Genomic DNA, 24733 nt, shown 5'->3' on the forward strand with positions numbered 1-24733 from the left:
CCGCCATCTTGTGGACACCATCGATTATCTCTGATAATTGTTTGCGGCTTTTGATGGGAGAAATCCATTTGGATTCGGGAGAGTGAAATTAGTTAATCTTCTTCATGTCTAAGTATATCTATCCCGCTGTAACAAATATTAATCAACATCTGAAAAAGAAATGAACAAGAAAACACTGGCCTTTTCATTGACCTGAAATAGGACTTTATTATTATTTGATGTTTTCATGTGGACTATATGGTAAGGCTGTTGGTGAGTTCATTGAGATTACCTGGTATAATAGATTGATAAAATGATTGATTTGTTTGGTTGGTTAAACGATTGGTGTATGTGTGTATGTGTGTGTGTTAAGGGGGGAGGGGGGGGGGTGAGTGTGGGTGTGTGTCAGAGTGTGCTGAAGGTGATGCGTGGTGGGGTTTCAGGCTGGAGGATTAGGGTGTATTTGGTGCTGAGCTCCTCTGAAGACGACACACTGAGACGGAAACTCAACAGGATCTACAGAGAGGGAGAGAGAGGGATAGAAAATGAGGGGTAGGAAGGGGGGAGGCGAAGGAGAAAGTGGGACTCATTAGCATAGATTCAACTAATCTTCTCCAGACTTCACTTCTTCACTCTCATCATGTCTTTCCTTCTCACATCATTCTCTCCTTTTTGACATCCCTCTCTTCCTTTTCACTTTGCTTTCTCATCTCCCTCTCTGTCAACCTCCATCCCTCCTTCACTCACGTGCATCAGTAGCAGCTGCATTTCGTTCTCAGCGATCCTCCTGCCAACACACTGCCTGGCCCCGAATCCAAACGCCAGGGAGCGGAACCCTCCACCACCCCCAGGCCCCTCTCCAGACTCCTGAGTCCCCCAGCGACCAGGGTCAAAACGCTCTGGATCCTGAAACACGTCACGACTTCTCCCCAGAGGATACAGACATGCCTGGACACATGTCTGAGAGAGCAAGGGGGAGGGAGAAAGGGGAATGAGAGGAAGAGAAAGACAGGGGGAGGGAGAGAGAGAGAGCAAGAGAGCGAGAGGGAACGAGAGAGATAGATGGCTGAGAAATGAGAGAGAGAGAGAGTGTGTGTGTGTGTGTGTGTGTGTGTGTGTGTGTGTGTGTGTGTGTGTGTGTGTGTGTGTGTGTGTGTGTGTGTGTGTGTGTGTGTGTGTGTGTGTGTGTGTGTGTGTGCTTGTGTGCGTGCATGCGTGCGTGCGTGCGTGCGTGCATGCATGTGCCTGTGTGTGTGTGTTTGTGTGTCAGAGACTGATCTCACCCCAGCAGGTATGTGGTAGTTCTGGATGATGATGTCTCTGACTGGATATCTCTGGACAGTAATTCCCACTGGATATAACCTTTACCACACAGCACACACAGACATGTACAGATTACAAATAACTATCAAACTGAAAGATATACATCTCTAAAATGAATGCAGACACTCTCTGTACCTGAGGGTCTCCTTGACGAGTCCCTTCAGTAGTGGCGCCCCCTGCAGGGCCTTGTGGGCGTCACCGCCGGCTCTTGCCCACGCTGCCTTCACCTGAACTCTGACCTGTTCCTGCACTGCCGGGTTACGACCCAACTCATACAGGGCAAACTGCAGGGGCACTGCTGTCTGAGGATACACACATACTCATTTCACATAACAAGATATAAGTGGGGTAAGACACATTCTGTACACACATCAAACTGACTGAGCTTTAGACACACACACATACCACACATGCACTCACCGTGTCCACTCCCCCGGCCATGAGTTCAGTGATGTTGGCTCTAATGAGCTCCAGAGACAACTGTCCTTTATCCATCAACTGACCCAGGATCCCTGTGAACTCTCCCTCTGCACCCCCACTACCACCTCCCGCAGCCTGGGTGGAGCGCAGACGCTGGACTCCTCTCTGGATCCTTTTCTCGGCTGGGGGTAGGAAAGGGGAACAGAACAGTGAAACGGGGAAGGTGAGGGGGACAGCAGTGAGGAGAGAGAATGAGGAAGATGAGTCAGGTCAAGGTGGGAGAGGGGTTGAGAGAAGAGAAGGAGAGGGGTTGAGAGAAGAGAAGGAGAGGGGTTGAGAGAAGAGAAGGAGAAGGGTTGAGAGGAGAGAAGGAGAGGGGTTGAGAGAAGAGAAGGAGAGGGGTTGAGAGAAGAGAAGAAGAAGGGTTGAGAGGAGAGAAGGAGAGGGGTTGAGAGAAGAGAAGGAGAGGGTTTGAGAGGAGAGAAGGAGAAGGGTTGAGAGGAGAGAAGGAGAGGGGTTGAGAGAAGAGAAGGAGAAGGGTTGAGAGGAGAGAAGGATAAGGGTTGAGAGGAGAGAAGGAGAGGGGTTGAGAGAAGAGGAGAAGGGTTGAGAGGAGAGAAGGAGAGGGGTTGAGAGAAGAGAAGGAGAGGGTTTGAGAGGAGAGAAGGAGAGGGGTTGAGAGAAGAGAAGGAGAAGGGTTGAGAGGAGAGAAGAAGGTTGAGAGAAGAGGAGAGGGGTTGAGAGAAGAGAAGGAAAAGGGTTGAGAGAAGAGAAGGAGAAGGGTTGAGAGAAGAGAAGGAGAAGGGTTGAGAGAAGAGAAGGAGAGGGGTTGATAGGAGAGAAGGAGAAGGGTTGAGAGGAGAGAAGGAATGGTAGTGAATGAGGGGAGAAGTGTTGTCATTACTATCATTAGTTTATCATTCCTTTTGGGGATGATTTTCTTCTTTTTGTCTCACCGTGGCTGAAGATGATGTCCCATGCAGTGGCGTGTTGTGTCCAGAGGGGGGCGCCCAGGCGCCACAGCAGACGGGGGGGCAGGTAGAGGAGAGGAGGGGTGGTGGCCAACATTCTCTCAACTGCAAAAATAAACTTCTGAGACTCCTGGGAGGGAGAGGTGGAGAAGAGACCGATACGCTCTCCATACAGGACATGACAACTGGCTGGAGAAAGAGAACGAGAGAAAAAGTGATTAACAGAGGATTTTGAGATGAAGTAGAATGGAGAAAGGTAAAGAAAGAAAGCGAAGATAGATATTAACTTCAGAAACCCCCCGTCCATACAGTTTATCTGATGTTCTCATCAGTGGTCGACTCTACTGTATCTTCCATTTCTAGCCTGGACGATATTTAGATACCTTGAATCACCTAAAAGACAGACAGACAGACAGACAGACAGACAGACAGACAGACAGACAGACAGACAGACAGAGAGATACAGTAGACAGACAGACAGACAGATAGACAGACAGACAGACAGATAGAGAGATACGGTAGACAGACAGACAGCTAGATAGACAGATACGGTAGACAGACAGACAGACAGACAGACAGACAGACAGACAGACAGACAGACAGACAGACAGACAGACAGACAGACAGACAGACAGACAGACAGAACATCCATCATGTGACATCCATCCACCAGACATATTAGTTCTACATTAGAGCCACGTCAGTCACAGGGATAGAGTTTCCATCTATCTATTCCCTCCCTGATATAGCTAAGCAGCTGGCCCTGTCTAACTGTCATGGAAGTATGGGATGCTGTCTAAGAGCATCATAATGTTTTTTTGGGTCAAACAGCAATAGCGCCGTAAACTCTCCCTAAGGCTGTGTGTGGAGTGAGCCAATCTAAAATAATTATCCCCCCACAAATACCTGCATTCACACACACACACACACACACACACACACACACACACACACACACACACACACACACACACACACTAATGTGTCACATTCAGACAGGCACATCAAAGCTGCTCTCAAAGATCCTGGTGAGAAAATTCAGAGGCCTTCCTGATAATCTCTAACAGGCTATATTCAAACATTTACTTCTACTATTCTCTCATTTCATAGGCTGTGCCCTAACGGAATACGGGCAAGAGAATGTTGATGAGAGATCATTGATGTCTAAAGTATTTTGAAGGAAAATCTATTTTGAAGTGAGTAAGAGAGAGTGAGAGAGAGAGTGAGAGAGAGAAAGACTGAGACAGAGGGAGAAGAGAGAGAGAGAGAGAGAGAGAGAGAGAGAGAGAGAGAGAGAGAGAGAGAGACTGAGACTGAGACAGAGGGAGAAGAGAGAGAGAGAGAGAGAGAGAGAAAGACTGAGACAGAGGGAGAAGAGAGAGAGAGAGAGAAAGAAAGACTGAGACAGAGGGAGAAGAGAGAGAGAGAGAGAGAGAGAGACTGAGACAGAGGGAGAAGAGAGAGAGAGAGAGAGAGAGAGAGAGAGAGAGACTGAGAAAGAGGGAGAAGAGAGAGAGAGAGAGAGAGAGAGAGAGAAAGACTGAGACAGAGGGAGAAGAGAGAGAGAGAGAGAAAGACTGAGACAGAGGGAGAAGAGAGAGAGAGAGAGAGAGAGAGAGACTGAGACAGAGGGAGAAGAGAGAGAGAGAGAGAGAGAGACTGAGACAGAGGGAGAAGAGAGAGAGAGAGAGAGAGAGACTGAGACAGAGGGAGAAGAGAGAGAGAGAGAGACTGAGACAGAGGGAGAAGAGAGAGAGAGAGAGAGTGAGAGAGAGAGCGAAAGACTGAGACAGAGGGAGAAGAGCGAGAGAGAGAGAGAGAGAGAGAGAGAGAGAGAGAGAGGGAGGGAGAAAAGAGGGAAGAGAGAGCGAGAGAGAGAGAGAGAGAGACAATTTTGACCCCAATAACTACCGTGGGATATGTGTCAACAGCAGCCATGGGAAAATCCTCTGCATTATCATTAACAGCAGACTCGTACATTTCCTCACTGAAAACAATGTACTGAGAAAATTTCAAATTGGCTTTCTACCAAATTACTGTACGACAGTCCACATATTCACCCTGCACACCCTAATTGACAACCAAACAAAACAAAACAAAGGCAAAGTCTTCTCATGCTTTGTTGATATCAAGAAAAGGGTAGAGGGTCTTCTATATAAATTGATGGAAAGTGGTGTTTGGGGAAAACATGCAACATGCAACATTATCAAATGTACACAAACGACAAGGGTGCGGGTAAAATTGGCAAAAACACATCCATTTCTTTCCACAGAGCTGTGGAGTGAGACAGGGATGCAGCTTAAGCCCCACCCTCTTCATCATATATATACAGTGCCTTGCGAAAGTATTCGGCCCCCTTGAACTTTGCGACCTTTTGCCACATTTCAGGCTTCAAACATAAAGATATAAAATCAACAACAAGTGGGACACAATCATGAAGTGGAACGACATTTATTGGAAATTTCAAACCTTTTTAACAAATCAAAAACTGAAAAATTGGGCGTGCAAAATTATTCAGCCCCTTTACTTTCAGTGCAGCAAACTCTCTCCAGAAGTTCAGTGAGGATCTCTGAATGATCCAATGTTGACCTAAATGACTAATGATGATAAATACAATCCGCCTGTGTGTAATCAAGTCTCCGTATCAATGCACCTGCACTGTGATAGTCTCAGAGGTCCGTTAAAAGCGCAGAGAGCATCATGAAGAACAAGGAACACACCAGGCAGGTCCGAGATACTGTTGTGAAGAAGTTTAAAGCCGGATTTGGATACAAAAAGCTTTCCCAAGCTTTAAACATCCCAAGGAGCACTGTGCAAGCGATAATATTGAAATGGAAGGAGTATCAGACCACTGCAAATCTACCAAGACCTGGCCGTCCCTCTAAACTTTCAGCTCATACAAGGAGAAGACTGATCAGAGATGCAGCCAAGAGGCCCATGATCACTCTGGATGAACTGCAGAGATCTACAGCTGAGGTGGGAGACTCTGTCCATAGGACAACAATCAGTCGTATATTGCACAAATCTGGCCTTTATGGAAGAGTGGCAAGAAGAAAGCCATTTCTTAAAGATATCCATAAAAAGTGTCGTTTAAGGTTTGCCACAAGCCACCTGGGAGACACACCAAACATGTGGAAGAAGGTGCTCTGGTCAGATGAAACCAAAATTGAACTTTTTGGCAACAATGCAAAACGTTATGTTTGGCGTAAAAGCAACACAGCTCATCACCCTGAACACACCATCCCCACTGTCAAACATGGTGGTGGCAGCATCATGGTTTGGGCCTGCTTTTCTTCAGCAGGGACAGGGAAGATGGTTAAAATTGATGGGAAGATGGATGGAGCCAAATACAGGACCATTCTGGAAGAAAACCTGATGGAGTCTGCAAAAGACCTGAGACTGGGACGGAGATTTGTCTTCCAACAAGACAATGATCCAAAACATAAAGCAAAATCTACAATGGAATGGTTCAAAAATAAACATATCCAGGTGTTAGAATGGCCAAGTCAAAGTCCAGACCTGAATCCAATCGAGAATCTGTGGAAAGAACTGAAAACTGCTGTTCACAAATGCTCTCCATCCAACCTCACTGAGCTTGAGCTGTTTTGCAAGGAGGAATGGGAAAAAATGTCAGTCTCTCGATGTGCAAAACTGATAGAGCCATACCCCAAGCGACTTACAGCTGTAATCGCAGCAAAAGGTGGCGCTACAAAGTATTAACTTAAGGGGGCTGAATAATTTTGCACGCCCAATTTTTCAGTTTTTGATTTGTTAAAAAAGTTTGAAATATCCAATAAATGTCGTTCCACTTCATGATTGTGTCCCACTTGTTGTTGATTCTTCACAAAAAAAATACAGTTTTATATCTTTATGTTTGAAGCCTGAAATGTGGCAAAAGGTCGCAAAGTTCAAGGGGGCCGAATACTTTTGCAAGGCACTGTATATATATATATATATATATATATATATGAATTGGCGAGGGTACTAAAACAGTCTGCAGCACCCAGCCTCACCCTACTAGAATCTGAAGTCAAATGTCTGCTGTTTGCTGATGATCTGGTGCTTCTGTCCCCAACCAGAATGATGCACATCATCATCTGCACATTTATCACTCCAGTATTAATGCTAAATTGTAATTATTTTCACCTCTAGGGCCTATTTATTGCCTACCTCCCTACTCTTCTACATTTGCACACACTGTATGTTTGTTTATGTGTAACTCTGTGTTGTTGTTTGTGTCGCACTGCTTTGCTTTATCTTGGCCAGGTCGCAGTTGTAAATGAGAACTTGTTCACAACTGGCCTACTTGGTTAAATAAAGGTGAAATAAATCAAATAAATAAGAAATAATTTTTAAAAAACCAAGGAGGGCCTACAGCAGCACCTAGAACTTCTGCACAGATCCTGTCAGACCTGGTTCCTGACGGTAAATCTCAGTAAGACAAAAAGAATGGTGGCCCAAAACTAGTCACGACCACAAATGCAAATTCCGTCTAGACAGCGTTGCCCTAGAACACACAAAAACTATACATAACTTGGCCTAAACATCAGCACCACAGGTAACTTCCACAAAGCTGTGAACGATTTGAGAGACAAGGCAAGAAGGGCCTTCTATGCCATCAAAAGGAAGATAAAATTTGACATACCAATTATGATCTGGCAAAAAATACTTAAAGGAGTTTTGGTACTCATTGCCCTTCATGGGTCTGAGGTCTGGGGTCATCTCACCAACCAAGAATTCACAAAATGGGACAAACACCAAATTGAGACCGCATGCAGAATTCGACAAAAATATCCTCTGTGTACAATGTAAAACACCAATCTCAGTGCTACAGGCGTCACTACAGACACCCTGATTCAAATCCAGGCTGGATCACAACATCTGTGATTGGGAGTCCCATAGGGCTGCGCACGACTGGCCTAGTGTCGTCCGGTTTTGACCGGTGTAGGCCGTCATTATGAATAAGAATTTGTTCTTAACTGACTTGCCTAGTTAAATAAAATATAAAATTACAAAAAAAAGAAGACTAAAAAAGAAGAGGCATCACTACAGACACCCTGGTTTGAATCCAGGCTGGATCACAACTGGCTGTGATTGGGAGTCCCATAGGGCGGCGCACAATTGGCCCAGCGTTGTTTGGGTTTGACCGGTGTAGACCGTCATTGTAAATAATAATTTTTCTTAAACTGACTTGCCTAGTTAAATAAAGGTTAAAAAATGGCAACCAGTTTAGAACAAACACCCTTGTTGATTTATTTTCCCTTTTGTACTTTAACTATTTGCACATTGTTACAACACTGTATATAGACATAATATGACATGTATTCCTTTAGAACGTTTGTGAATGCAGTGTTTACTGTACATGTTTTATTGTTTATTTCACATTTGTTTATTTAATATGTTTAAACATGTTTCCAATGCCAATAAATCCCATTGAATTGAAATGAATTGAAATTAACCGAAATGAACCGAAACTGAGAGAAACTGAGAGAGATACAGAAAGACTGAGAGAGAGAGAGACTGAGAAAGACAGAGAGACCGAGAGAGACAGAAAGACTGAGAGAGAGAGAGACTGAGAAAGACAGAGAGACAGAGAGACCGAGTGAGACAGAGAGAGACAGAGAGACTGAGAGAGACAAAGACAGAGAGAGAGAGACAGAGTGAGACAGAAAGACTGAGAGAGAGAGACACCGTGAGACAGAAAGACAGAGAGAGAGAGTGAGACAGAGAGACTGAGAGACTGAGAGAGACAGAGAGAGACAGAGAGACTGAGAGACTGAGAGAGACAGAGAGAGACAGAGAGACTGAGAGACTGAGAGAGAAAGAGAGAGACAGAGAGACTGAGAGACTGAGAGAGACAGAGAGACTGAGAGACTGAGAGAGAAAGAGAGCGACAGAGAGACAGAGAGAGACAGAGAGACTGAGAGACTGAGAGAGACAGAGTGAGACAGAGAGACTGAGAGACTGAGAGAGACAGAGAGACTGAGAGAGAAAGAGAGAAAGAGAGACACAGAGAAAGACAGAGAGACTGAGAGAGAGAGAGAGAGAGAGTGAGACAGAAAGACTGAGAGAGAGAGACAACGTGAGAAAGAGACTGAGAAAGACAGAGAGACAGAGAGAGACAGAGACAGAGATACTGAGAGACAGAGAGAGAAAGACTGAGAAAGAGAGAGATTCATCCACGCCAACACAACCACACAAACACATCCACACTAACACATCCACACTAACACATCCACACCAACACAACCACACAACCACATCCACACCATCACATCCACACCAATACACATCCACACCAACACATCCACACTAACACACATCCACACCAACACATCCACACCAATACACATCCACACCAATACACATCCACACCAACACATCCACACTAACACACATCCACACTAACACATCCACACTAACACATCCACACCAACACATCCACACCAACACATCCACACTAACACAAATCCACACCAACACGTCCACATTAACACACATCCACACCAACACATCCACACTAACACACATCCACACCAACACACATCCAAAATAACACACATCCACACCAACACATCCACACTAACACACATCCACACTAACACACATCCACACCAACACATCCACACTAACACATCCACACTAACACACATCCACACCAACACGTCCACACTAACACACATCCACACTAACACACATCCACACTAACACACATCCACACTAACACACATCCACACCAACACACATCCAGACCAACACATCCACACTAACACATCCACACTAACACATCCACACCAACACATCCACACCAACACATCCACACATCCACACTAACACACATCCACACTAACACATCCACACCAACACATCCACACCAACACATCCACACCAACACATCCACACATCCACACTAACACATCCACACCAACACATCCACACCAACACATCCACACCAACACATCCACACTAACACAAATCCACACCAACACGTCCACACTAACACACATCCACACCAACACATCCACACTAACACATCCACACTAACACACATCCACACCAACACATCCACACTAACACATCCACACTAACACATCCACACTAACACACATCCACACCAACACGTCCACACTAACACACATCCACACCAACACATCCACACTAACACATCCACACTAACACATCCACACCAACACACATCCAGACCAACACATCCACACTAACACACATCCACACCAACACATCCACACTAACACATCCACACTAACACACATCCACACCAACACATCCACACTAACACATCCACACTAACACATCCACACTAACACACATCCACACCAACACGTCCACACTAACACACATCCACACCAACACATCCACACTAACACACATCCACACCAACATACATTCACACCAACACGCCCACACTAACACATCCACACTAACACACATCCACACCAACACATCCACACCAACACATCCACACATCCACACTAACACATCCACACCAACACATCCACACCAACACATCCACACCAACACATCCACACTAACACAAATCCACACCAACACGTCCACATTAACACACATCCACACCAACACATCCACACTAACACATCCACACTAACACATCCACACTAACACACATCCACACCAACACACATCCAAAATAACACACATCCACACCAACACATCCGCACTAACACACATCCACACTAACACACATCCACACTAACACACATCCACACCAACACATCCACACTAACACACATCCACACCAACACGTCCACACTAACACACATCCACACTAACACACATCCACACTAACACACATCCACACCAACACACATCCAGACCAACACATCCACACTAACACATCCACACTACACATACACACCAACACATCCACACATCCACAATAACACACATCCACACTAACACATCCACACCAACACATCCACACCAACACATCCACACCAACACATCCACACTAACACATCCACACCAACACATCCACACCAACACATCCACACCAACACATCCACACTAACACAAATCCACACCAACACGTCCACACTAACACACATCCACACCAACACATCCACACTAACACACATCCACACCAACAAATCCACACTAACACATCCACACTAACACATCCACACTAACACACATCCACACCAACACACATCCAAAATAACACACATCCACACCAACACATCCACACTAACACACATCCACACTAACACATCCACACTAACACACATCCACACCAACACATCCACACTAACACATCCACACTAACACACATCCACACCAACACGTCCACACTAACACACATCCACACCAACACATCCACACTAACACATCCACACTAACACATCCACACCAACACACATCCAGACCAACACATCCACACTAACACACATCCACACCAACACACATCCACACCAACACGCCCACACTAACACATCCACACTAACACACATCCACACCAACACATCCACACCAATACACATCCACACCAATACACATCCACACCAACACATCCACACTAACACACATCCACACTAACACATCCACACCAACACATCCACACCAACACATCCACACATCCACACTAACACATCCACACCAACACATCCACACCAACACATCCACACCAACACATCCACACTAACACAAATCCACACCAACACGTACACATTAACACACATCCACACCAACACATCCACACTAACACATCCACACTAACACATCCACACTAACACACATCCACACCAACACACATCCAAAATAACACACATCCACACCAACACATCCACACTAACACACATCCACACTAACACACATCCACACCAACACATCCACACTAACACATCCACACTAACACACATCCACACCAACACGTCCACACTAACACACATCCACACTAACACACATCCACACTAACACACATCCACACTAACACACATCCACACCAACACACATCCAGACCAACACATCCACACTAACACATCCACACTAACACATCCACACCAACACATCCACACCAACACATCCACACATCCACACTAACACACATCCACACTAACACATCCACACCAACACATCCACACCAACACATCCACACCAACACATCCACACATCCACACTAACACATCCACACCAACACATCCACACCAACACATCCACACCAACACATCCACACTAACACAAATCCACACCAACACGTCCACACTAACACACATCCACACCAACACATCCACACTAACACATCCACACTAACACACATCCACACCAACACATCCACACTAACACATCCACACTAACACATCCACACTAACACACATCCACACCAACACACATCCAAAATAACACACATCCACACCAACACATCCACACTAACACACATCCACACTAACACATCCACACTAACACACATCCACACCAACACATCCACACTAACACATCCACACTAACACACATCCACACCAACACATCCACACTAACACATCCACACTAACACACATCCACACCAACACATCCACACTAACACACATCCACACCAACACATCCACACTAACACATCCACACTAACACATCCACACCAACACACATCCAGACCAACACATCCACACTAACACACATCGACACCAACACACATCCACACCAACACGCCCACACTAACACATCCACACTAACACACATCCACACCAACACATCCACACCAACACATCCACACTAACACATCCACACCAACACATCCACACTAACACACATCCACAATAACACACATCCACACCAACACATCCAGACTAACACACATCCACACTAACACACATCCACACCAACACATCCACACTAACACATCCACACCAACACATCCACACTAACACACATCCACACCAACACATCCACACCAACACATCCACACTAACACACATCCACACCAATACACATCCACACCAATACACATCCACACCAACACATCCACACTAACACACATCCACACTAACACATCCACACTAACACATCCACACTAACACATCCACACCAACACACATCCAGACCAACACATCCACACTAACACACATCCACACCAACATACATCCACACCAACACGCCCACACTAACACATCCACACTAACACACATCCACACCAACACATCCACACCAACACATCCACACATCCACACTAACACATCCACACCAACACATCCACACCAACACATCCACACCAACACATCCACACTAACACAAATCCACACCAACACGTCCACATTAACACACATCCACACCAACACATCCACACTAACACATCCACACTAACACATCCACACCAACACACATCCACACCAACACACATCCAAAATAACACACATCCACACCAACACATCCGCACTAACACACATCCACACTAACACACATCCACACTAACACACATCCACACCAACACATCCACACTAACACACATCCACACCAACACGTCCACACTAACACACATCCACACTAACACACATCCACACTAACACACATCCACACCAACACACATCCAGACCAACACATCCACACTAACACATCCACACTACACATACACACCAACACATCCACACATCCACACTAACACACATCCACACTAACACATCCACACCAACACATCCACACCAACACATCCACACCAACACATCCACACTAACACATCCACACCAACACATCCACACCAACACATCCACACCAACACATCCACACTAACACAAATCCACACCAACACGTCCACACTAACACACATCCACACCAACACATCCACACTAACACACATCCACACCAACACATCCACACTAACACATCCACACTAACACATCCACACTAACACACATCCACACCAACACACATCCAAAATAACACACATCCACACCAACACATCCACACTAACACACATCCACACTAACACATCCACACTAACACACATCCACACCAACACATCCACACTAACACATCCACACTAACACACATCCACACCAACACGTCCACACTAACACACATCCACACCAACACATCCACACTAACACATCCACACTAACACATCCACACCAACACACATCCAGACCAACACATCCACACTAACACACATCCACACCAACACACATCCACACCAACACGCCCACACTAACACATCCACACTAACACACATCCACACCAACACATCCACACCAATACACATCCACACCAATACACATCCACACCAACACATCCACACTAACACACATCCACACTAACACATCCACACCAACACATCCACACCAACACATCCACACATCCACACTAACACATCCGCACCAACACATCCACACCAACACATCCACACCAACACATCCACACTAACACAAATCCACACCAACACGTCCACATTAACACACATCCACACCAACACATCCACACTAACACATCCACACTAACACATCCACACTAACACACATCCACACCAACACACATCCACACTAACACACATCCACACTAACACACATCCACACCAACACATCCACACTAACACATCCACACTAACACACATCCACACCAACACGTCCACACTAACACACATCCACACTAACACACATCCACACTAACACACATCCACACTAACACACATCCACACCAACACACATCCAGACCAACACATCCACACTAACACATCCACACTAACACATCCACACCAACACATCCACACCAACACATCCACACATCCACACTAACACACATCCACACTAACACATCCACACCAACACATCCACACCAACACATCCACACATCCACACTAACACATCCACACCAACACATCCACACCAACACATCCACACCAACACATCCACACTAACACAAATCCACACCAACACGTCCACACTAACACACATCCACACCAACACATCCACACTAACACATCCACACTAACACACATCCACACCAACACATCCACACTAACACATCCACACTAACACATCCACACTAACACATATCCACACCAACACACATCCAAAATAACACACATCCACACCAACACATCCACACTAACACACATCCACACTAACACATCCACACTAACACACATCCACACCAACACATCCACACTAACACATCCACACTAACACACATCCACACCAACACATCCACACTAACACACATCCACACCAACACATCCACACTAACACATCCACACTAACACATCCACACCAACACACATCCAGACCAACACATCCACACTAACACACATCCACACCAACACACATCCACACCAACACGCCCACACTAACACATCCACACTAACACACATCCACACCAACACATCCACACCAACACATCCACACTAACACATCCACACCAACACATCCACACTAACACACATCCACAATAACACACATCCACACCAACACATCCAGACTAACACACATCCACACTAACACACATCCACACCAACACATCCACACTAACACATCCACACTAACACATCCACACTAACACACATCCACACCAACACATCCACACCAACACATCCACACTAACACACATCCACACCAATACACATCCACACCAATACACATCCACACCAACACATCCACACTAACACACATCCACACTAACACATCCACACCAACACATCCACACCAACACATCCACACATCCACACTAACACATCCACACCAACACATCCACACCAACACATCCACACTAACACAAATCCACACCAACACGTCCACATTAACACACATCCACACCAACACATCCACACTAACACATCCACACTAACACATCCACACTAACACACATCCACACCAACACACATCCAAAATAACACACATCCACACAACACATCCACACTAACACACATCCACACTAACACACACCCACACCAACACATCCACACTAACACATCCACACTAACACACATCCACACCAACACGTCCACACTAACACACATCCACACTAACACACATCCACACTAACACACATCCACACCAACACACATCCAGACCAACACATCCACACTAACACATCCACACCAACACATCCACACCAACACATTCACACATCCACACTAACACACATCCACACTAACACATCCACACCAACACATCCACACCAACACATCCACACCAACACATCCACACATCCACACTAACACATCCACACCAACACATCCACACCAACACATCCACACCAACACATCCACATTAACACAAATCCACACCAACACGTCCACACTAACACACATCCACACCAACACATCCACACTAACACATCCACACTAACACACATCCACACCAACAAATCCACACCAACACGTCCACACTAACACACATCCACACCAACACATCCACACTAACACATCCACACTAACACACATCCACACCAACACATCCACACCAACACATCCACACTAACACATCCACACTAACACACATCCACACCAACACACATCCAAAATAACACACATCCACACCAACACATCCACACTAACACACATCCACACTAACACATCCACACTAACACACATCCACACCAACACATCCACACTAACACATCCACACTAACACACATCCACACCAACACGTCCACACTAACACACATCCACACCAACACATCCACACTAACACATCCACACTAACACATCCACACCAACACACATCCAGACCAACACATCCACACTAACACACATCCACACCAACACACATCCACACCAACACGCCCACACTAACACATCCACACTAACACACATCCACACCAACACATCCACACTAACACATCCACACCAACACATCCACACTAACACACATCCACACTAACACACATCCACACCAACACATCCAGACTAACACACATCCACACTAACACACATCCACACCAACACATCCACACTAACACATCCACACCAACACATCCACACTAACACACATCCACACCAACACATCCACACCAACACATCCACACTAACACACTAACACATCCACACCAACACATCTACACCAACACATCCACACTAACACAAATCCACACCAACACGTCCACATTAACACACATCCACACCAACACATCCACACCAACACATCCACACTAACACATCCACACTAACACACATCCACACCAACACACATCCAAAATAACACACATCCACACCAACACATCCACACTAACACACATCCACACTAACACACATCCACACCAACACATCCACACTAACACATCCACACTAACACACATCCACACCAACACGTCCACACTAACACACATCCACACTAACACACATCCACACTAACACACATCCACACTAACACACATCCACACCAACACACATCCAGACCAACACATCCACACTAACACATCCACAGCAACACATCCACACCAACACATCCACACCAACACATCCACACATCCACACTAACACATCCACACCAACACATCCACACTAACACATCCACACCAACACATCCACACTAACACAAATCCACACCAACACGTCCACACTAACACACATCCACACCAACACATCCACACTAACACACATCCACACCAACACATCCACACTAACACATCCACACTAACACATCCACTCTAACACACATCCACACCAACACACATCCAAAATAACACACATCCACACCAACACATCCACACTAACACACATCCACACTAACACATCCACACTAACACACATCCACACCAACACATCCACACTAACACATCCACACTAACACACATCCACACCAACACGTCCACACTAACACACATCCACACCAACACATCCACACTAACACATCCACACCAACACACATCCAGACCAACATATCCACACTAACACACATCCACACCAACTCACATCCACACCAACAAGCCCACACTAACACAACCACACTAACACACATCCACACCATCACATCCACACTAACACACATCCACACCAACACATCCACACTAACACACATCCACACCAACACGTCCACACTAACACATCCACACTAACACATCCACACCAACACATCCACACTAACACATCCACACCAACACATCCACACTAACACACATCCACACCAACACATCCACACTAACACATCCACACCAACACATCCACACTAACACATCCACACTAACACACATCCACACCAACACATCCACACTAACACATCCACACCAACACATCCACACTAACACACATCCACACCAACACATCCACACTAACACATCCACACCAACACATCCACACTAACACATCCACACTAACACACATCCACACTAACACACATCCACACCAACACATCCACACTAACACACATCCACACCAACACATTCACACTAACACACATCCACACCAACACATCCAGACTAACACACATCCACACTAACACACATCCACACCAACACATCCACACTAACACATCCACACCAACACATCCACACTAACACACATCCACACCAACACATCCACACTAACACATCCACACCAACACATCCACACTAACACATCCACACTAACACACATCCACACTAACACACATCCACACCAACACACATCCAGACCAACACATCCACACTAACACATCCACACTAACACACATCCACACCAACACATCCACACCAACACATCCACACATCCACACTAACACACATCCACACTAACACATCCACACCAACACATCCACACCAACACATCCACACAAACACATCCACACATCCACACTAACACATCCACACCAACACATCCACACTAACACAAATCCACACCAACACGTCCACACTAACACACATCCACACCAACACATCCACACTAACACATCCACACTAACACACATCCACACCAACACATCCACACTAACACATCCACACTAACACATCCACACTAACACACATCCACACCAACACACATCCAAAATAACACACATCCACACCAACACATCCACACATCCACACTAACACATCCACACCAACACATCCACACTAACACACATCCACACCAACACGTCCACACTAACACACATCCACACCAACACATCCACACTAACACATCCACACTAACACATCCACACCAACACACATCCAGACCAACACATCCACACTAACACACATCCACACCAACACACATCCACACCAACACGCCCACACTAACACATCCACATTAACACACATCCACACCAACACATCCACACCAACACATCCACACTAACACATCCACACCAACACATCCACACTAACACACATCCACACTAACACACATCCACACCAACACATCCAGACTAACACACATCCACACTAACACACATCCACACCAACACATCCACACTAACACATCCACACCAACACATCCACACTAACACACATCCACACCAACACATCCACACCAACACATCCACACTAACACACTAACACATCCACACCAACACATCCACACCAACACATCCACACTAACACAAATCCACACCAACACGTCCACATTAACACACATCCACACCAACACATCCACACTAACACATCCACACTAACACATCCACACTAACACACATCCACACCAACACACATCCAAAATAACACACATCCACACCAACACATCCACACTAACACACATCCACACTAACACACATCCACACCAACACATCCACACTAACACATCCACACTAACACACATCCACACCAACACGTCCACACTAACACACATCCACACTAACACACATCCACACTAACACACATCCACACTAACACACATCCACACCAACACACATCCAGACCAACACATCCACACTAACACATCCACAGCAACACATCCACACCAACACATCCACACCAACACATCCACACATCCACACTAACACATCCACACCAACACATCCACACTAACACATCCACACCAACACATCCACACTAACACAAATCCACACCAACACGTCCACACTAACACACATCCACACCAACACATCCACACTAACACATCCACACTAACACACATCCACACCAACACATCCACACTAACACATCCACACTAACACATCCACTCTAACACACATCCACACCAACACACATCCAAAATAACACACATCCACACCAACACATCCACACTAACACACATCCACACTAACACATCCACACTAACACACATCCACACCAACACATCCACACCAACACATCCACACTAACACATCCACACCAACACATCCACACTAACACAAATCCACACCAACACGTCCACACTAACACACATCCACACCAACACATCCACACTAACACATCCACACTAACACACATCCACACCAACACATCCACACTAACACATCCACACTAACACATCCACTCTAACACACATCCACACCAACACACATCCAAAATAACACACATCCACACCAACACATCCACACTAACACACATCCACACTAACACATCCACACTAACACACATCCACACCAACACATCCACACTAACACACATCCACACCAACACGTCCACACTAACACACATCTACACTAACACACATCCACACCAACACATTCACACTAACACACATCCACACCAACACATCCAGACTAACACACATCCACACTAACACACATCCACACCAACACATCCACACTAACACATCCACACCAACACATCCACACTAACACACATCCACACCAACACATCCACACTAACACATCCACACCAACACATCCACACTAACACATCCACACTAACACACATCCACACCAACACGTCCACATCAATACACATCCACACCAACACATCCACACTAACACACATCCACACTAACACATCCACACCAACACATCCACACCAACACATCCACACCAACACATCCACACATCCACACCAACACATCCACACTAACACATCCACACCAACACATCCACACTAACACATCCACACCAACACATCCATACTAACACACATCCACACCAACACGTCCACACTAACACACATCCACACTAACACATCCACACTAACACACATCCACACCAACACACATCCAAAATAACACACATCCATACCAACACATCCACACCAACACATCCACACTAACACATCCACACTAACACACATCCACACCAACACATCCACACTAACACACATCCACACCAACACGTCCACACGTCCACACTAACACACATCCACACTAACACATCCACACTAACACACATCCACACCAACACACATCCACACCAACACATCCACACTAACACATCCACACTAACACATCCACACTAACACACATCCACACCAACACATCCACACTAACACACATCCACACCAACATCCACACCAACACGTCCACACTAACACATCCACACTAACACACATCCACACCAACACATCCACACTAACACACATCCACACCAACACATCCACACTAACACACATCCACACCAACACGTCCACACTAACACAAATCTACACTAACACACATCCACACCAACACATCCACACTAACACACATCCACACCAACACATCCACACTAACACATCCACACTAACACACATCCACACCAACACGTCCACACTAACACATCCACACCAACACATCCACACTAACACACATCCACACCAACACATCCACACTAACACATCCACACCAACAAGTCCACACTAACACACATCCACACCAACACATCCACACTAACACACATCCTCACCAACACATCCACACTAACACACATCCACACCAACACATCCACACCACCACATCCACACCAACACGTCCACACAAAATGAAAATGTGAAAGAAGACAACCTTCCAGGGCGAAGCGGAAGAGGTCAGGGCTGGGGTCGATAGTCAGACTGTGCCCCCTCTCCTCCTTTCCTCCGTCTTTCTCCACACGGGTCGCTAGCTGACAACAGAAATCCCTCGCTACTTCGTCTAGGAGGGGCAGGAAGCGACGTACGGCAGGAGCCATCATCACCTCCCTGTTGAGCAGGAGACGGTCGGCACGCCACTCTGCCCCGTTCCTGGTGGTAGAGAGGACCACAGTCAAATTACTGACTATATTCCCACCCTCCATACACTCTGCCCCTTTCCTGGTGGTAGAGAGGACCACAGTCAAATTACTGACTATATTCCCACCCTCCATACACTCTGTCCCGTTCCTGGTGGTAGAGAGGACCACAGTCAAATTACTGACTATATTCCCACCCTCCATACACTCTGTCCCGTTCCTGGTGGTAGAGAGGACCACAGTCAAATTACTGACTATATTCCCACCCTCCATACACTCTGCCCCGTTCCTGGTGGTAGAGAGGACCACAGTCAAATTACTGACTATATTCCCACCCTCCATACACTCTGCCCCGTTCCTGGTGGTAGAGAGGACCACAGTCAAATTACTGACTATATTCCCACCCTCCATACACTCTGTCCCGTTCCTGGTGGTAGAGAGGACCACAGTCAAATTACTGACTATATTCCCACCCTCCATACACTCTGTCCCGTTCCTGGTGGTAGAGAGGACCACAGTCAAATTACTGACTATATTCCCACCCTCCATACACTCTGTCCCGTTCCTGGTGGTAGAGAGGACCACAGTCAAATTACTGACTATATTCCCACCCTCCATACACTCTGTCCCGTTCCTGGTGGTAGAGAGGACCACAGTCAAATTACTGACTATATTCCCACCCTCCATACACTCTGTCCCGTTCCTGGTGGTAGAGAGGACCACACACACACACACACACACACACACACACACACGCACACACACACAGGTATGTACTTGAGGAAGACTCCCTTGCTGTGCTGCCGTGTCTCTCTGTGTGTGGCCCATGGCTGCAGGGTCATGCGTCGGGGGTGAAGGCCCTCAGAGCGGAACAGCTCACTGATGTCAGACGGCAGCAGGATATTCACAGTGCTCTGGGTGCCCAGACGCTCCCTGTTGGTGACACACCCGACACAGTACATAAAACATGACAGCACACACACACACACACACACACACACACACACACACACACACACACCATAGTACAAGACCCTGTGGATGGACACCAGCCAGGTCACCAGTGATACAAGTCAGTATTCAACGTCCATCCATGTCTAAGGACATTGGGAGATGACGTGGAAACTGAACACCAGGGGCAACAGTTACCTTCAAGTAGGTTTCAGTTTTGTCAGAGAGTTGTGGATGAGGATGGTGGATGGGTGTCAGCATCTGCCTCTGATTCCAACGGTTACTACCTTAACCTTTCAGAGTTAATACCTTAACCTTTCAGAGTTACTACCTTAACCTTTCAGAGTTACTACCTTAACCTTTCAGAGTTAATACCTTAACCTTTCAGAGTTAATACCTTAACCTTTCAGAGTTACTACCTTAACCTTTCAGAGTTACTACCTTAACCATTCAGAGTTAGTACCTTAACCGTTCAGAGTTAGTACCTTAACCATTCAGAGTTAGTACCTTAACCATTCAGAGTTAGTACCTTAACCGTTCAGAGTTAGTACCTTAACCTTTCAGAGTTAGTACCTTAACCTTTCAGAGTTAGTACCTTAACCTTTCAGAGTTAATACCTTAACCGTTCAGAGTTAGTACCTTAACCATTCAGAGTTAATACCTTAACCGTTCAGAGTTAGTACCTTAACCATTCAGAGTTAGTACCTTAACCGTTCAGAGTTAGTACCATAACCGTTTAGAGTTAATACCTTAACCTTTCAGAGTTACTACCTTAACCTTTCAGAGTTACTACCTTAACCATTCAGAGTTAGTACCTTAACCGTTCAGAGTTAGTACCTTAACCATTCAGAGTTAGTACCTTAACCATTCAGAGTTAGTACCTTAACCGTTCAGAGTTAGTACCTTAACCTTTCAGAGTTAATACCTTAACCTTTCAGAGTTAGTACCTTAACCTTTCAGAGTTAATACCTTAACCGTTAGTACCTTAACCGTTCAGAGTTAGCACCTTAACCATTCAGAGTTAATACCTTAACCGTTCAGAGTTAGTACCTTAACCATTCAGAGTTAGTACCTTAACCATTCAGAGTTAATACCTTAACCTTTCAGAGTTAGTACCTTAACCATTCAGAGTTAATACCTTAACCTTTCAGAGTTAATACCTTAACCTTTCAGAGTTAATACCTTAACCTTTCAGAGTTAATGCCTGAACTTAACCTTAAAAACTTTAACATTTGACATTTGGATTAACTTTGAAAATGTATGTTTGAGAAACATGATGTGAGACTGTGAGAGCTGGTAGGGCCCACAGTATCACACTGCCACACACACGTTCATACAAACACACACGCAACCACGCACATGCACACACACACAGGTACCTGTAAATGGGGCCAAGGGTGTTGAAGGTCCTCTCCATGTGTTTGTGTAATAGTTTAAATCTGTCTTCTCTCCAGAACTTCACCAGGTTGAGCCAGCCACTGCTGCCCGTGTGGGGGATCTCCTCAAACCGCCTCAGCCCTCTACCTCCACCCCTCTCCGCAGGACCCCCTCTGGCAGGGTTTACCCCCTCCACACCGAGCCCTGCCACTGTCCCCGCCGGACACACACACATCCCCCTCTGTATCCTCACACACGCTGCTTGTCGCACGGACACACACATCCCCTGTATCCCCTGGAACACGGACGGGCTCACAGATACACTCCACATGGTCTGAGGTAGGGATGACCCTCACAGATACACTCCACATGGTCTGAGGTAGGGATGACCCTCACAGACTCTCATAGCTTCACCGCTACTCTCCACTCTCTACAGCGCAAATGTGCTTTTTTCTTCTCAATTATTGCTCCATCCCTCCCTCCTCTCCTCCTTCGTCTGTTTGTCCTCCATCTCTCATAGAGCTGATAGAGGTGATGATTTATGTCTCAGAAGGTCAAAGTTCAAGAGAAACAGCACAACAAAAATGTCAGAATGGTGTAGGATTAACACACGCACACACAGTCACAAACACTCATAGTCACACACAGACACGCAGGAACACACACTCACACACACCTACAGTCACACACACACACATCTCTGTAGAACGTCAGTACCAAACTAGTCTTTATTAACAGTTTCTTTGTAAC

At 45.9% G+C, this 24733-nt stretch overlaps 1 protein-coding gene across 1 annotated transcript; it reads right to left on the bottom strand.

Moving 5' to 3' along the window:
• Positions 1-178: 178 nt before the first annotated feature.
• LOC110534298 (cytochrome P450 11B, mitochondrial-like) lies at positions 179-24430 on the bottom strand. The gene is made up of 9 exons (XM_036940213.1): positions 23986-24430; positions 22433-22588; positions 21454-21668; positions 2679-2882; positions 1723-1904; positions 1438-1604; positions 1263-1341; positions 727-939; positions 179-495 (listed from the first exon to the last, which is right to left on the bottom strand). Exons 1-9 carry the CDS (start codon positions 24312-24314, stop codon positions 385-387), a joined length of 1656 nt encoding a protein of 551 aa, XP_036796108.1. The 5' UTR covers positions 24315-24430; the 3' UTR covers positions 179-384.
• Positions 24431-24733: the final 303 nt, after the last annotated feature.

Source organism: Oncorhynchus mykiss, chromosome 2, assembly GCF_013265735.2.
Source record: "Oncorhynchus mykiss isolate Arlee chromosome 2, USDA_OmykA_1.1, whole genome shotgun sequence".
In the NCBI taxonomy this organism is placed as follows: Eukaryota; Metazoa; Chordata; class Actinopteri; order Salmoniformes; family Salmonidae; genus Oncorhynchus; species Oncorhynchus mykiss.

Coding starts and splice junctions, on each gene's coding strand:
- LOC110534298 (XM_036940213.1), bottom strand. CDS start 24,314: ATGTGGAGTGTATCTGTGAGCCCGTCCGTGTTCCAGGGGATACAGGGG. Junction 22,589..23,985: donor ACCCTTGGCCCCATTTACAG/GTACCTGTGTGT, acceptor TGTCACCAACAG/GGAGCGTCTGGGCACCCAGA. Junction 1,905..2,678: donor GGACATCATCTTCAGCCACG/GTGAGACAAAAA, acceptor TCCTACCCCCAG/CCGAGAAAAGGATCCAGAGA.